The 17,258-nt window shown below is 34.2% G+C and overlaps 2 protein-coding genes across 2 annotated transcripts; one reads left to right on the forward strand and one right to left on the reverse strand.

The window, feature by feature from the left end:
- Nucleotides 1-71: 71 nt before the first annotated feature.
- LOC147384177 (UPF0481 protein At3g47200-like) lies at nt 72-5,027 on the reverse strand. The gene is made up of 3 exons (XM_086424872.1): nt 4,933-5,027; nt 4,737-4,805; nt 72-1,725 (listed from the first exon to the last, which is right to left on the reverse strand). The coding sequence occupies exons 1-3, from the start codon at nt 5,025-5,027 to the stop codon at nt 72-74; spliced, it is 1,818 nt and encodes a 605-aa protein (XP_086280998.1).
- Nucleotides 5,028-8,453: 3,426 nt separating this feature from the next.
- On the forward strand, nt 8,454-12,063 carry LOC147384178 (uncharacterized). Its single transcript, XM_086424873.1, has 4 exons — nt 8,454-8,504; nt 10,282-10,495; nt 11,177-11,280; nt 11,405-12,063. The coding sequence occupies exons 1-4, from the start codon at nt 8,454-8,456 to the stop codon at nt 11,525-11,527; spliced, it is 492 nt and encodes a 163-aa protein (XP_086280999.1). The 3' UTR covers nt 11,528-12,063.
- The last annotated feature ends 5,195 nt before the right edge of the window (nt 12,064-17,258 follow it).

Below are 17,258 nucleotides of genomic sequence, written 5' to 3' on the forward strand. Positions count from 1 at the left end.
TCAATAAGATTATTTATTATCCTAAATGATACCAAGAGGACAGCACAATAACTCAACTTTCACCCAATAAGTTACTTACCTCGGGGAAAGACTGCGAAGTAGGTTTGAATGCCAGCTAAGATGATAATATAAGTTGCGGTATAGAAGGTGATAGCAGTCCAGGGGCTCCTGAAATGATTGTGGAAAAATTCACCGATGATTACCCTCATTTTGTTTTTGTAATATGAATGAATGCCTCTTCTAACTTCTTTATAGGTATGAAGATCATCCAGCAATCCCATTCCCAACTCGTTGAAGAGATCGGCCACTTCGTCGTCGTTACGAAGGCAGTTGATGATTATTCCTTTAGACCGCAACTCCTTCACATCGTCAGCATGATCAATCAAAGTATCCAAGAAACATACGTAGGCAGTGACTTTATACTCAAGGGAGGCATCTGGGCACATCTCATAGGCAATCAAGTTGAGAAACTTGGCTTTGGTAAAGTCGTCAATGATCATTTGAGGAAGTGTCAACTGTTTACAAACGACCATGTGAGATTCAAATCTAACGTCCCTTAAGCAAGTTGTACGGCTCGTCCTAAATTTAATTCCCACCGATTTAAGCTCCTTTATTGGAGGGTATGAAGGCAAATTGTCAGAGTCTGATTCAGGAGGGCTAGACACATGTTCGTCAACCAAACTAGAGTTGGGACGAGTGTCGAACGAAGAATGGGGGACAAAAGTGGGACGAGTGTCGTAAAAAGAAAGGGAGACACCAGTGGGACGAGTGTCGAACGAAGAATGGGGGACACAAGTGGGACGAGTGCCGAACGAGCTTCGTTCGGGAGGACTGTCAAGCGAGCTTCGTTCGGGAGGAGCGTCAAGCGAAGCAAGTTTGGGAGGAGTGTCGAACGAACTAGAGCTGGGATGAGTGTCGTTACTTTCAAGGGCGAGATGAGGGTCAAACACAGAAATCGCTCGCCAATCGGAAGTATGACTAGGATCAGAGTTTGATTCAGGAGGACTAGAGGTACTGTCATGAAATGGCCCAGAATCATCACTCAGCAATTTGGTCCGAAGCAGGTCGAGGAGATGATGTGGTCCTTCACTAACAGAGGAAATCCCCCCAGAATGATTGCCAGTGGGATTAATATGCCGGTTGACAAATTCATTGATATTTTTTTCTACTACTTCATACCTATGGCCACTCAATTCAAAGAGAAACTTACATGGGAGTTGGTTCTCAAGTAAGAACAAGTCTCTCACTATGGAAAATGTAGTATAACCGCTTGGCATCAACTCAAGTAGTTGGCCACTCAAGTAGATGTTGATGAAATGCAAAACAAAGCAACCATCTATGAAGATCATGCGAGTGAACTTTTCATCGCCAAGCTCAGTAGTGGAGCCATCGGCATAGAACTCTCTGCACTTAGCAGCCACATCTGAAACTCTGTTGTAAAAGCCATTAATATCTACACCACAAGATTTGACAAAATGTCGAGTGAACTGAATCTTAATTTTCTCCATCATCTGGTACTTGGGGTCTCCATGGTGATAAGGACCAATTGACACTATCTCAGGAATAAAGCATTTCTTGTAGGCTTCAATCTCTCGCAGCCTTTCTGGTACTCTTTGAATTCGTGGCTTTTTATCTTTTATCTGTTCGTCTTTTGTTTCGTCCATTATATCAGACAACCACTGCTCAGTAGTATCTCCTGGAAGGCTAGCTGCTGCTGTGATCTCACTACCAACAAAAACACAAATTAGCAGTGGATGTTGCATTAAGAAGAGTTTTGTTCCTTCACTCTTCTTTTCCAAATTTAACTAATGATAAATTGTCTCACTAAACAGAAGCTCTTGACGTGGCATGTGCACAGAACCATACATCTTTGTTCCTCATGTATCACGCAGAAAAATATCTATGGTTTTGTGCACTGCCACGTCAAGAGCGTTAATCAGTCGCAGTTTATGGCCACTCTAGAAATTTAAAAGAGTCGGCTCTTTTTGCAGACGGTCTTTGTACGCTACCATCACAAAACTATAGATCCTTTGCTTTGAGATACAGAAGAAAAAGATTTATGATTCTATTACTGCCAGGACAAGTGGCAGATTATCATTAGGCAATTTAAATAGGGAAAAAACTTTTGCCAACTTTAAAAAATAGGATTAGCCACTTAGTAAGATTTCAAATCTTTATAAGGGATGTCAGTCCCACATGATTTATTATAATGGAAATACAACACCATAACCCTCTAGATTTCATGAAAAAACTCATTCTAAAAGTTTAAAAAAAAAAAAAAAAAATAATAATAATAGTAATAATCTTTTTTTGACTTGATCCAAGGTGTTTAACATGAACAGCCTCTAAGCTTTGAAACTTAAAATTCAAATTCAAATTCAACCATGAAAAATAATCGTTCTAAAACAAAACAAAACAAAATCAAAGTTCATAGAAGTTTTCTCCTCTACATCCTTATGGCATCGAATCATGTTTTTGGATGTCACATGGAGATGTCGACAAAAAACTTTACCTACTAACTTAGAAAAGATGAACAAGATCTGATGCAACAGGGATGTAGATGGGACAAAATACTGTGAGCTTTGAAAAAAAAATTAAATTATTTTTCATCGTTGAATTTTAATTTTAAATTAGGGAGTTCAGTGGTCATCCATTTTCAACACCTTGGATCAAGCCCAAATTTTTTTTTTTATTTGAGTTGTCCATGAAATCTATTCCTATTTCAATCTTTCGTCCAACATTAGTATCTTGAAATGTATTATTGGAAAGGAATTTTGAAGAAAAAAACAGAATATGATGATTTAACTTTTAAATCTGAAGAATGATAGTGAACCTTATAGATCTATCCACTCTCTATTTGATTCACAATTTATTGGAGCTTTCCACTAAAGATAATCACTCTCTCCATTTCTTTCTTTAAAAAAAAAATTGATTTCATGGAATTTTAAAGGTTTTGTTCATAAAATTTACTCAATGGTAAACATCGACCCTGGAATATATTATACTTCGAGGCTCAACATTACCTATTGTCGAACCTCTACGAATAAGAATATCAGAAGTTTCTGTACATGAAAAATGGTCTACAACATCGAACCTCAACGATAGGTAATATTGATTCTCTACGGTATAATACACTCCAAAGTCGAAGTTTGACACTAGTTAAATTTTATGAACAAAAGCTTAAAAATTTTGCAAAATCAAATTTTTTTACTATCATTTTCGGTTAGTAAAACTATTGAGGAGAAATATATTATAAGAATATATAAATGATTTTAAAAAATTGAAAGAAATAGAAGAAAAAGTGATAACGTTTGGTGGAAAGCTCTAATAGATCAAGGATATCTAACACAAGAGTGGGTAGATCTACAAGGTTCACTATTGTTCCTCGAATTGAGAGCCTAGTAGGTGAGCTCAATGACTTTTTAGTAGAGAAAATAAATTTCTCTCTATTTCGATGGAATAAAAGGTTAGGGAGGGAGGAAATTATAATTTAGAAGAATCTTTTTAATGGTTTTATTAAAAAAATTGTAGGTGGGGGCATTTATGTACAAAAAAAAAAAAAAAAAATGAGTTCCTATTTTGAGTACTAAAAAAAAGTGTGGCCATTTTTTTCCATTGCCATAAACTTATGAAAATTTTATGCTAAAAGTCCTTGAATTAAGTAACCTTATAGTTAGAAAAAGTAATAATTATAGATACTTAAATATATTTTGATTAAAAAATAGTTTAAATCTTGAGTTCTAATATGAGATAAGATGACTTGAATGAGTCAATTTGGTTTCTTTGTTTCCATAGATGAGACAAAGCATCAGATACACGGCTGACTAGATTCTTCTAGGGATATACATTGTCTAGAGAATTCCCATAATCATCGTACCATTTCGACGTACACTTGAAGCTATGACTCAAATGAAGTTCAGGGTTCGAGGCTTTCCGTTAAATCAATGCCTGAGATGGGAGGATATTCTCTAGGGATGTTCAAAGAACAAATAACTAGGAGAAAGACCTTGCGCATGAGGTGAGTTGTCAATGGGTATCCATTTATCTGGAATTGAAAACCCTGATTTTGGATCCCTTTTTGTTGGACTTGGAACTGAATTGATTCTAAATCAAAACCGATAGAAACAAATAATTGAATCATTTAAGAAGAAATTTTTTTCTATGATTTTGTTTTAGGGTTGTAACTTGGGCAGGTTAACCCGAACTCAACCTGGGCTCAACCCGATTGATGGGAGAGCTTAGGTTGGATTATATGAAAAATGAGTTTAGCCTGGGCTAGAAAATCTCAACCTGAATTGAATTTGGGTTGAGGCTCTGGGCAACCCTAGTCAACCCGAACTCGATGCTATAAATTTACATATAAATATTTTTATTTATTTATTAAAAAAATATTAATTTTCTTTTCTTAAATATATTTGTAAACTAAGGGAAAAAATTATGACATAAAAATTTGTGGATCTGGAGGTTTTGTGCAAATTTATTTACTAATGATTATATTTTTTATATTATATTTCTTTTATAAGATACAAAACAAAATTTATGTGTTGATCAAATTGAAATAGACTTCCTCAATGAGCCCAACTTGTCCAACCCGCCCAAAATTATCTAAGTTGAGCTAACCATGCTCAACCCAAGTTTAGAAGCTCAATCTGGGGTTGGGCTTGTGTAAATGAGCTCTAACCGGATGGTCCAATTGAGTTGAACTTGGGTTGAGGGTTCTACAACTTGTGTTGAACCTGGCTTGACCCTCCAACCTGCCTAGGTTGCGGTCATATTTTGTTCCTGCCCCATAATTGAAACCAGAACTAACAGAAACCAAAACCAATCAAATTGACCAATTTTGATTCCAATTCTTTTAGGAATCCAACTAAAACCAACCCGTTGACATCCCTAGCTTGACATTAAAATAAGTTCACAAGGAAAATGACTTACCAAGCTTCAGATCCAGACCCGTTTGAGTTTGAGTAAGCTTCAGATCCACACCTGTTTGAGTTTGAGTCTGGGCTGCCTACAATTAAATTCTCCATTTCTTTTAATTATATTATAGAACCTGTAAGTCGTGGCTTCTTCCCGAGAGAGAATAATGCTCTGTTTGTTTTTGCTGTGGGAAGGCGCTGAACGTGCCAAAACGTTGGTCAGGCATACCAAGCGTGTTTGGCTTGCCAAGTTGAAAGCTGACAGTCGATCAAATGCGATTATTTTTGGCCGAATCAGTCGACCAACAAAAGTTGAACGAATCCCTCTGCTACACAATACCTCTCTCTCTCTATCACTCTCACTGTGTGTAAGAATAGAAGGTGACACTGGATCTCATCTAAATCCATTCAACAGATCTTCAAAAACATGAATTTCGAGAAACTCATAAAGAAGAAGAAGAAGAAGAAGAAAGAGAGATAATGGGTTTGTTTGTCTACAGTATGTAAGCTTTTGAATGCAGTATAACTGTAAATTGATCGGATTCCATACATCTGAAGTGCATTAAATTTGGTGGATGTACGAAATTTGGCGGATGTACGAAAGGTTGATCGGATCCCATACATCTGAAGTGCACTAAATTGGTCCTATGCCAAGCTTCAACAGTACTTAGTTTCTTTTAAGCTAAATCACACCTATCAGTCATGTTTCATCCCAAATGATCTCCATGATCAATACAAGGCTAAGAATCCAATTATTTTTCTTAGTCTATAGAAAAAATAATCATAAGAAAAAATAATCTAGAAATATATTTCCAAGCAATTCAAGCGAATTATTTTCTTGAGGACTGTCCAAAAAAAAATTATATTTGCTTCTCATGTCATTGCAAGTCGAAGTTATGTGTTGGCAAATCCTTGAAGCTTACATAATAGCAATTTGCTTCTCACATGATTATAAGTTGAAGTCGTGCAATGCCAATTCCTCGAAGCTTATATGGGCAATGTCAAAAGAAGTCAGTTTAGAACAGGTGGATTTAAAACATAGGATTCACCAAAGAAAAATGCTGAACTGATTCCCTACAACATTGTACTGACATGGAAGTGTTCACGAAACAATTGAAAAACATCTATGATTACGTGCACACCTTCGCATTAAGGGAGTGTTGTAGGAAGTCAATATAGAATAGCACTTAACTCAATTGTGGAAGGGTAATCAAATATTCATTGAAATGTTTTGACTCGCATCTTAAATAAATGTGTCGAGATGAATACACACGGTCTTGGTACGCGGCTGACATGGCAAAGGCACAGAACCACAGATCATTTTCATCGGGAACCACGTCAGCCACGTATCCAACTGCATACCAAGACCGTGTGCATTCATCACAACTCTTAGACAAATTGGACAATTTCTCATTTTAATTCTCCACCTACCTAAAGGACATTTTGGATTTGTGGTGTGGGATGAAATAGAAGAAAGTAGATGCACTGAACGGTCTATATTTCTTTGGGAAATCAGCATGATTGTCACCAAATTTTCGGTATAATTTGGCTCCACAAATGCATCAGTAAGATAAGATTCTTTAATGATAAGCACTGGAAACGACATGATGACAGAGACCAAATTAGGAATGATAAATATTTAATTTCTACATCAGGTTCAGCTAATTTCTCCCGATGTTTATCCAAAAAATCATTGCCATCTTCTTCTATTTTGAATTTATTTTTTGTGCGTTGAGAGATTAATATAAAACTACCTAAATCTCTCTTCATGGATTTTTAGCCTAAATAAAATTAAAAATTATATATATATATATATAAAATTTTTAATTTTATTTTTGAGAGGTAAATATAAAATGACCTAAATGGCTAACTCCCTCTTCTTCGATCTCTAGCAAAAATCTCCTAATGGTTCTCCTCAAAAATCGTTGTCATCTTCTTCGATTTTAAAGTTATCTTTGTGCATTGAGAAATTAATATAAAACTACTGAAATTCCTCTTCCTAGATTTCTAGCCTAAATCTCCTGGTATGTTTTCTTTCTTTTTTTAAAATTTTTTTTTTTTTTTAAATTTTGAGAGGTTAATATAAAATGACCTAAATGGCTAAATCCCTCTTCATCAATCTCTAGACAAAATATCCTGATGTTTCTCCCTAAAAATCGTGGTCATCTTCTTCTATTTTGAATTTACTTTTGTGCGTTGAGAGATTAATATAAAACTACCTAAATCACTCTTCATCAATTTCTAGCCTAAGTCGACATATATATATTAATTTTTAATTTTACTTTTTAGAGGCAAATATAAAATGACCTAAAGGGCTAAATCTCTCTTCCTCAATATCTAGCCAAAATCTCTTGATGTTTCTCCCAAGAAGTCATGGTCATCTTCTATTTTAATTTGTTTTTCTTCATTGGGAGGTGAATACAAAACTACCTAAATCCCTATTGATGGATTTCTATCCTAAATCTCTTGACATAATTTTATTTTTTATTTTTAAATTTTTTTTTTGAGAGGATAATTTAAAATGATCTAAATGGCTAAATGCCTTTTCATTTATCTCTAGTCGAAATCTCATGATGCTTCTCCAAAAAAATTGTCACCATCTTATTCAATTAATTTTTTTTTTGTGTGTTAAGAGATTAATATAAAATTGTACCTATTTCTCTCTTCATGGATTTCTAGCCTAATTCTCCTGATATATATATTCTTTTTGAGAGGTTAATATAAAATGACCTAAATGGCTAAATCACCCTTCATCGATCTCTAATCAAAATCTCTCGATGTTTCTCCCCCTAAAATTGTTGCCATTTTCTTCTTCTTTAAATTTATTTTTGTGCGTTGAGAGATTAATATAAACTACCCTAAATCCCTCTTCATTAATTTTTAGCCTAAATCCCCTGATATATATCTTTTTAAATTTTAAATTTTATTTTTGAGATGTTAATATAAAATTACCTAAATTTCTAATTCCCTCTTCATTGTTCTCTAGCCAAAATCTCCTAATGTTCTTCTCCATAAATTGTCGTCATCTTCTTCTATTTTAAATTTATTTTGTGCGTTGATTAATATAAAACTACTTAAATCCCTCTTCATGAATTTCATGCCTAAATCTTGTGATATATATGTTTTTTTTTTTTTTTTAAATTTTACTTTTGAGAGGTTAATATAAATTGACCTAAGTGGCTAAATTCTCTAGCCAAAAAATCTCGTGATGTTTCTCCCCAATAAATCTTACCATGTAGTAAGGAAAGTGTTTTTCTTTCCATCACAAAGAGAGATTCTGTTCCCACACTAGCTTTTGCCAACGCCGCCCCAATTCATATTTGGATCATAAAAGAACTTTCACTGTTGGGTGGTGTTAGAAAAACTTGGTGTGGAAATAGAAGCGCTAATTACAAAAGTCAACAATTTTGACAAGACATTAAAATATAAAAACGATTGAGTGTATAGAAGGGTAAATAAGTGAGTAGAACTGTCGAAGTTATAATTTGAAGGGTTTTGGGGGGGGGGAAATTCCAGGTTATATTATAGGAGTTATAGATGTGGGCATTTTGGTCAATTACAGGTTATGTCACCGGTTTGACAACTAGGGTATGTCAAATATTTACCAGAACGTGGAGGGGTCTTGTCCAACTTTTAAATTGGAAAAGTTTAATTTTTGTAAAAGTACGTTTGGTTAGAATATTAAAAAATGTTTTTAAAAAATACATTAAAAAAAAAAAAAACTTTAATAGAAGTCAAGTTAGAATGTCTTCTAGAACTACCGAGCTGACTCATCCAAATAATCTTATTTCAGACATGAAGAAGCACAACTCAATTCACAATTATTTATTAAAAGGACTTAATTATAATTTAAAATATTAATTAAAAGGTTTTTGATATCAGAATACTTTTATAATTTTGAAGGCTTACAATTTTTTTTTTTTTAATTTTTATCAAAAATAACTTTAATTATATTAAATTTTAATATAAAAGTGAGGACATTTATAACTATTCCAATTTTGTTGCCATACCATTTGTTCTTCACCTTCTCTCGTTATAATGGTAAAGATCAGGTTGATTAGAACATGCTTATCGATCACAAGTTCTTATTTTTATTTAGATAATAATAAATATTTAAATTATAATAAAAAAAATGATTATTTTAATAACAAATATAAAATTTTAGTTGACTAGTCCAAATTTTATTGAATTGAAATATATTTTCAAAATATCGGACAACCCTAATCATATATTGGACGTTACACATTGAATATCATGTTTGTTCACCAACAATACTAAGATGACTCAGTGAGTCATCTTAGTTTCGTACATTTTCTTAAAATCATGAATGAGAGAGGAAGAGAGGAGTCATATATGCTCTGACTATTTTATATTTATTCTATTACTGAGTCATCTTAGTTTCGTACATTTTCTTAAAATCATGAATGAGAGAGGAAGAAAGGAGTCATATATGCTCTGACTATTTTATATTTATTCTATAAATGATTTAATCGATTTAGATAATTATTAGTGGCATAAGTAATTTTATCATAGATAAGGGAGGTAAGTACAATTATCAAAAAGTTAGAGATCAAAATAGAATTATGCCAAATTACAGAGGGTCAAAGGGTAATTTACCCTGATTTTTTTTTTTTCATAATATGGCTCTCTCTCATTCATGTAGAGAATAGAATATATTGCTAAATTGCAAAAGCGGATTCTCTGTAAGCCTCGGGATACACGGCTCTCTCGACGTACATATATAACATGGGAAATGTTCAGCAACAAACATTTTGGCAAAACATTTTTCAAAACATGGGTTAGAGGTTTTAGAATGGGCTGATTTTTGGTGAGGATGATCTCTACGGTGAGGAGATCATCATCACCAAAAATCAGCCCATTCCAAAAGTTCTAACCCTATCAAAAATGATTTACAAAAAATGAACGATCTATGATTTTTCAACTTGTAAATTGGGGTTAGAAGTTTTGGAATGGGCTGATTTTTGGTGAGGATGATCTCCTCACTGTAGAGATCATACTCACCATAAATCAGCCCATTCCAAGACCTCTAACCCATGTTTTGAAAAATATTTTGCCAAAATGTTTGTTGCTGAACGGGACCCATACAGCATTTCCATATATATATATATATATATATGGGAGGCGTTCGGTGCAAAACATTTTGACAAATATTTTTAAGCCGTCGGATATAGGATAATCTGACGGATCAGATTCAATTTAACAATCAATCGGTTTAAGTTATAAAATTATAATTTAATTACAGCGCCACCCTTCTTCTTTTTTGTAATTAGTGCGAAGTCCCTCTCTCTTTAAAACCATTTTGAAAAATCAGAGGGTTTAACTCTCTATCGAACCCTCTCTCCAGGCTCTCCATCGTCTCTCTCGTGTTCAAACACTCGATCTCTCTCTCGCGAAATCTCTCATTCTCTCTCGGTCTCTCTCTCGTTCTTGCTTGGTCTTGATCTCTCTCTCGTTCTCGCTCGGTCTCGCGTTCACTCTCTCATTCTCTCTCGGTCTCGCTCTCACTCTCTCATTCTCTCTCGCACGAACGACGAAGATTCCATCTCCCTCTCAGACAGGTACTCTCTCTCTCTCTCTCTCTCACTGTATTAATTTGAGTTCCGATTTGACGAAGACAAAAAATCTGAAATTATTTAGGGTTTTTTTTTATCTTCACTTTGGTAAACTAGCAATAGATTGTGAACCTGATTGAATAACAATTTAGGTATTAATTTGAGTTTCTGTTATTTGATTTATTTGCTTTATAGTCCTTTTATGTTTCAAAATCATATGGCTTAATGAGTTGTCAAATAGATTGTGAACCTGATTGAATAATTCCAACAATCACATTTCAAAGAAAACCTGAATCTCATAAAGAGGAAGGAAATCAATTTAGACTTGGAAAATCTCAAATGAAAGCTTGGGGGCATTGAGAAAAATTTAGTTTTAGAAATTGATTCAGTGTTTGTTATTGTGGGTTTGTGTGTATTTTCAAATTTCTGGTTTATATCGTTCTTGTATTTTCTTTTTATTTCTTTAAGAAATTTAGATAACTTATATTTCGCTCAAAGTATGATTATAATTTTAACTAATTGCTTTCTTTTTAAGTTCTGAGTTGTTATTTTGATTCATGAATTTAGTTGTCTTGGCTATAATTGGTTGGTGTTTCTTTTCAAAATTCTGTTGATGTGAAGAGATGGTTTTTTTTATCCTTACACTAGTTCAGGGGTGGTTGCTAAGGAAACTTTATGTATTACCAGCATATGGCCAACTCAACAGTGATGTTATTAGTGACTACCCACTCAAAGAAATGATCGAATTCCATAAAGCTCATGGAGGTGAAGCTTTTACAATGGTAACCAAGGTAAGTTTCGATCTATATATTATTATGTGATTATCCTATCAATGTTTCTTGGAGAGGAAATCATGTTTCATTAGTTATGAAATGTACAGATGAAGTAGGTGACTGAAATGTTCATTTTGGATAGGTGGATGAGCCATCGAAGTATGGTGTGGTAGTTATGGGTGGATGCAATGTCATGCTTGCATATCAGGCAGCATCATCGGGTGGCACTCTATTATTGGACAATGAGTTCGTGTTGAGAACATGACCATTCTTAGAGAAGATGTGCACGTGTGTGATGATATCTACAATAACAGAGTGTTGTCGAGATCAATTCAAGCATTTTGAAGCTGGAGATTGTCATTTGAGGGTCGACCAAGAAACTCATCTGAGTTCCTTAGTTCATATCTAAGGAGCGTTTTTTTCTTTATTTCCTATTTATTTTTTTCATCTTATGCTCCTTGGTCTGAAGTGTTAACTAGTAAGTTAACCTATCGAAAAAAGAGAGAGTAAAACTAGTAAGTTTTTGTGGATTGAGGGATATGGGAGGAGCCCTTGATCCTTGCTTCCGCTTGGACTCCTTGTGCTGACCAACGCAACTGGGAACCTAGCGGTAACACACTTAAATCATCCTAGTTTTAGATAGTACCTTATGTCTTACTTTTGTTGATCCCCAAATGGTCCTACCGAGGTTCAATTTAGTTGGACTGATTTTTTTCCTAATTAAATTATATTTATTAAATAAAACAAAGAATTAAGTAATTAAATTTATCTAAATAACATAAGATTTAAAAAAGGAGTGGATCCTCTATAGTGTTTTTTTTTCTTATAATTATCTGTAGTGAATTTTGGTGGATGAATTTTCACCTTAAAAGCACCTATCTTCATACTCTTCAACCTTATCAGGCAATTGTAGTTTGCCCCCACTACAAGAAAATCTTGGTTCCGACCCTGCCGCCTAACCCGAAGCCATATAATAATATATAAATATTTTTTTGTATTTTTACAATATAATTAATTCTTACTACATATATTATTTAACATGACTTTTGTTTCTATTTGTTGCTTACTCGCTATAACTACATTGTTATCTATATAAATAGATTTCTTAAAGATGAAGATCCAACTTTCTACGCCTTCTCTTAATAAATGTTGAGTTATTATGCTTGGTAACAGGTCTGTAATGCTGTTGCTGTTGCTCGATTACTTAATTCAACGCTAGTTGTTAATGGAACGTAATTCCATTCTCCTTGGCTGCCATGAAGAAAATATTTCTGAAGCGAGCTTCATAGAATCATTTTGGAGGGTCACGGACCAGGGTGGCAAGAAGTGCCCGCACATGATCCTATAGTCCAAGATGCTGTGAATCATGTTGTGAAGACTATCCAACAGAGGTCTAACTCATTGGCCCTTTATGAACTACTAGAGATCCTTCTTGCTAAGGCCGAGGTCAACATTTTTCGCTACTTTCATATTAGTTTTTTTTTTTATATCATTTCTTCTATTACGATCTTTTTCACACCGACAGACCTTGTATGTTTTTTAATGTAATTATCTATCACTTAGGGATATTAATATTTTATTATGTTGCTCTTGTTGTGCCAGGTGATTGAAGAAACTGCCAAGTTCGACATACTTCTCAAGGTGAAGAGGGGAAGCAAGGAAGAGAAGTATAAAGTTGAAGTACATAAGACTCATGAAGGTACCTACCATTTGAATCCGATGGAGCAAGACCACTCTTTGCTGCCTATCTGGGACTCGGTGCTGCAAGCCTTATAATTATGCCATCGAAGAATAATCTTGTAAACACTATAAATACAGCTTATATGTACGTATATGCCCCTTTGACATGAGCTTCAAAAATCCAGTTTCTAGGGTTACAGGAATGATAGACGTGGCTATTGGTATATATGCTTTTGCTCTACCTAATCTCTTAGTATGTATTTCTGTTGTGTGGATTACGAACATCATTGCGTTGCAAATTGAGCAGTTGTGATAGATAGTTCTTGGTGGTTAGTTAGCTCGGTTTGCAAAATTGTTAGAGTTCTCCCATAAAAAGACTTTAGATATGCTTCTTTTTCAGGCCATTTTCTCAAAAAAAAAAAAAAAAAAAAAAAAAAAAAAAACAATTGTATTTGGTTCTCCAAACCATTGATAAAAGCAGTAAATTGAAATAGCCTTTATTAGATAGGTGGTAGAAATGGAAAACAGTTGTGTTGGATGGCCACTAAGTCCCTTCCAAGTATGTTACTAGATTTCATGTATTACCATGTTTTTACTGTTGCAGAGATCATATGTTATTGTTTTTATTGTTGCAGCAATATGTGACAAAGATGGCAATGATTTGAAAATTGTTTGAAGCAATTCCCATCCGTTACTCCAAAGGGGAAATATGTTAAAAGAACATGTCATTTCTCATGCAATTTCTTCATTGGTTGTATACTTCAACATTAATTACTAATTGAAAAAAAAAACTACTATTTGTTTACTAATTGAAAAAAATAATTACTATCTATATGGTCGTTTGAATATTCACTTCCAAGGTAACATTGTCAGTTTAGAAGTTTCAAAGTGGTTTGATTTTTTGAGAGGAAGATCTCCTCAAATCACTCCCCCCCACCCCCCACACATACAAAAAAAAAAAAAATCCCTCGACTCATATCTAGTGGACCCACTGATCCTTGTTGAAAAATTATAACCAAATCTTTTTAAAATTACCCTAACTCAACTTACTTACCTTCTGTTTTAGTTAGCCAACAGATCTCATTATTCCCTAGAGGTGGAATTTTGTTATTGTCTCTTGACCTGAAGCATTTCTGTTTGATTTATTGTTGCATGACCATTTAAGTCAAAATTCAATCAGAATGCCATCCGAACCTTATTTGAATCACTCACCATTTTTACCATCCAAAATTCAATCAGAATGGCATCCAAAATTCATTTAATACAAGTGTTTAATTATAACAGATAATTGCTAATTGGATCAGTCCACAGCATTAGAGGTAAGTGTTGAAAGCTAAAGTAGCACTTCGGTTGACGCAATTGCTTTTGATAATTTCCTACGTGCAATCAAAACGTGGAATTCATTTTCTTTTGATCATTTTTCCTAGCAATTTGTATTTAATTCAAAACAAATTCCCAACAATCACAGACCCTATACATAAATGATAGAGAGCCATAAAGGAACCACATTAACTGAATTTATAAATTTACATCAAAGATTACATCACAAACAGATACACAAATGTATCCTAATAAGACACTGAACAATCACCATATCCCTCAATCTACAACAACTTACTGGTTTTACTCTTTTTTTTTTCAATAGGTTAGCTTACTAGTTTAACACTTCAGACCAAGGAGCATAAGATGAAAAAAATAAATAGGAAATAAATAAAAAAACGCTCCTTAGATATGAACTAAGGAACTCAGATGAGTTTCTTGGTCGACCCTCAAATGACAATCTCCAGCTTCAAAATGCTTGAATTGATCTCGAACACTCTGTTATTGTAGATCTCATCACACACGTGCACATCTTCTCTAAGAATGGTCATGTTCTCAACACGAGCTCATTGTCCAACAATAGAGAGCCACCCGATGATGCTGCCTAATATGCAAGCATGACATTGCATCCACCCATAACTACCACACCATACTTCGATGGCTCATCCACCTATCCAAAATGAACATTTCAGTCACCTACTTCATCTGTCCGTTTCATAACTAATGAAACATGATTTCCTCTCCAAGAAACATTGATAGGATAATCACATAATAATAAATAGATCGAAACTTACCTTGGTTACCATTGTAAAAGCTTCACCTCCATGAGCTTTATGGAATTCAATCATTTCTTTGAGTGGGTAGTCACTAATAACATCACTGTTGAGTTGGCCATATGCTGGTAATACATAAAGTTTCCTTAGCAACCACCCCTGAACTAGTGTAAGGATAAAAAAAACCATCTCTTCGCATCAACAGAATTTTGAAAAGAAGCACCAACCAATTATTGCCAAGACAACTAATTCATGAATCAAAATAACAACTCAGAACTTAAAAAGAAATCAATAAGTTAAGATTATAATCATACTTCGAGCGAAATATAAGTTATCTAAATTTCTTAAAGAAATAAAAAGAAAATACAAGAACCATATAAACCAGAAATTTGAAAATACACACAAACCTACAATAACAAACTCTGAATCAATTTCTATAACAAAATTTTTCTCAATGCCCCCAAGCTTTCATTTGAGATTTTCCAAGTCTAAATTGATTTCCTTCTTCTTTATGAGATTCAGGTTTTCTTTGAAATGTGATTGTTGGAATTATTCAATCAGGTTCATAGTCTATTTGACAACTCATTAGGCCATATGATTTTGAAACATAAATGGACTATAAAGCAAACAAATCAAAGAACGGAAATTCAAATTAATACCTAAATTGTTATTCAATTAGGTTCACAATCTATTGTTAGTTTACCAAAGTGAAGATAAAAAAAGTCCTAAATAATTTCGGATTTTTTGTTTCGTCAAATCGGAACTCAAATTAATACAGTGAGAGAGAGAGAGAGTACCTATCTGAGAGGGAGATGGAATCTTTGTCGTTCGTGCGAGAGAGAATGAGAGAGCGAACGCGAGACCGAGAGAGAGACCGAGCAAGAACGAGAGAGAACAAGAGATTTCGCGAGAGAGAGATCGAGGGTTTGAACACGAGAGAGACGATGGAGAGCCTGGAGAGAGGGTTCGACAGAGAGTTAAACTCTCTGGTTTTTCAAAATGGTTTTAAAGAGAGAAGGACTTCACACAAATTACAGAAAAGAAGAAGGGCGGCGCTGTAATTAAGTTATAATTTTGTAACTTAAATCGATTGACTGTTAAATAAAAATCTGATCCGTCCGATTATCCTATATCCGACGGCTTAAAAATGTTTGTCAAAATGTTTTGCGCCGAACACCTCCCTATATGTATATATATGGGAAATGTTCAACACCCTAAGCTTTACCTTACACTTTAACAAATGTGTTTTGTCCTACATGGGTTAGAAGTTTTGGAATGGGCTGATTTTTGGTGAGGATGATCTGTATGATTAGTAGATCATCCTCATCAAAAATCAGCCCATTCCGAGATTTTTAACCCCATGTTTACAAGTTAAAAAATCGTGGACCGTCCATTTTTTGTAAATCATTTTTTAGAAGGTTAGAAGTTTTGGAATGGGCTGATTTTTGGTGAGGATGATCTCCTCACCATAGAGATAATCCTCACCAAAAATCAGCCTATTCTAAAACTTCTAACCCATGTAGGACAAAACGTGTTTGTTAAAGTGTAGGGTAAAGTTTAGGGTGTTGAACGGGACCTATATTTATATATTTATTTATTTTTAATGGGAAAGTGCAATTATGTATCTCAAGGCGTAAAGATGTACGGTTCCGGACTTGTCATGTCAGGGAATTGATTGAGTATGCCACCTGGAGTGTCATATTATCACGTCTTGTTTTAAGATTGCAAAAGAAGAAGGAAGGAAGGAAGGAAGGAAGGAACGAAACTCTTTTTAGATTTTAGTTTTTAGTTTTTAGTACTGCAACCTCATCTGTCATTTTTTGTGTTGTTGGCAGTGAGATCACAGATGTACCTAGCCTCCCAGTAGGTAATGCTGAATGGTTGGTTAATATAAAGAATGAAACACAAACACAAGGGGAACACACAACAGATGAAAAAAAGCCAAAAATTCAAAGGGTACAAGAAAGGCTGTGAGAGATCGAATCATACAAGAAATGCTTTGCTCCTCAGATGGTGTCGATGGGTCCTTATTACCATAACGAACCCAAGTAAAATAAAGAAATTAAGACTCAATACACTCAAAGTTTTGTCAAAGATTGTGTTAAGGATAATAAGAAAATAGAAGACTTTTATAAAGAGGTTGCAGGTGTGATTGTAGAGGCCAAAGAGTGCTATGCCAAAGACACCATTATTACAAAGATTAAAGATGAAGAATTCACTCAG

This window comes from Akebia trifoliata, chromosome 15, assembly GCF_017979445.1.
Source record: "Akebia trifoliata isolate Shusen 1 chromosome 15, ASM1797944v1, whole genome shotgun sequence".
Lineage (NCBI taxonomy): Eukaryota > Viridiplantae > Streptophyta > Magnoliopsida > Ranunculales > Lardizabalaceae > Akebia > Akebia trifoliata.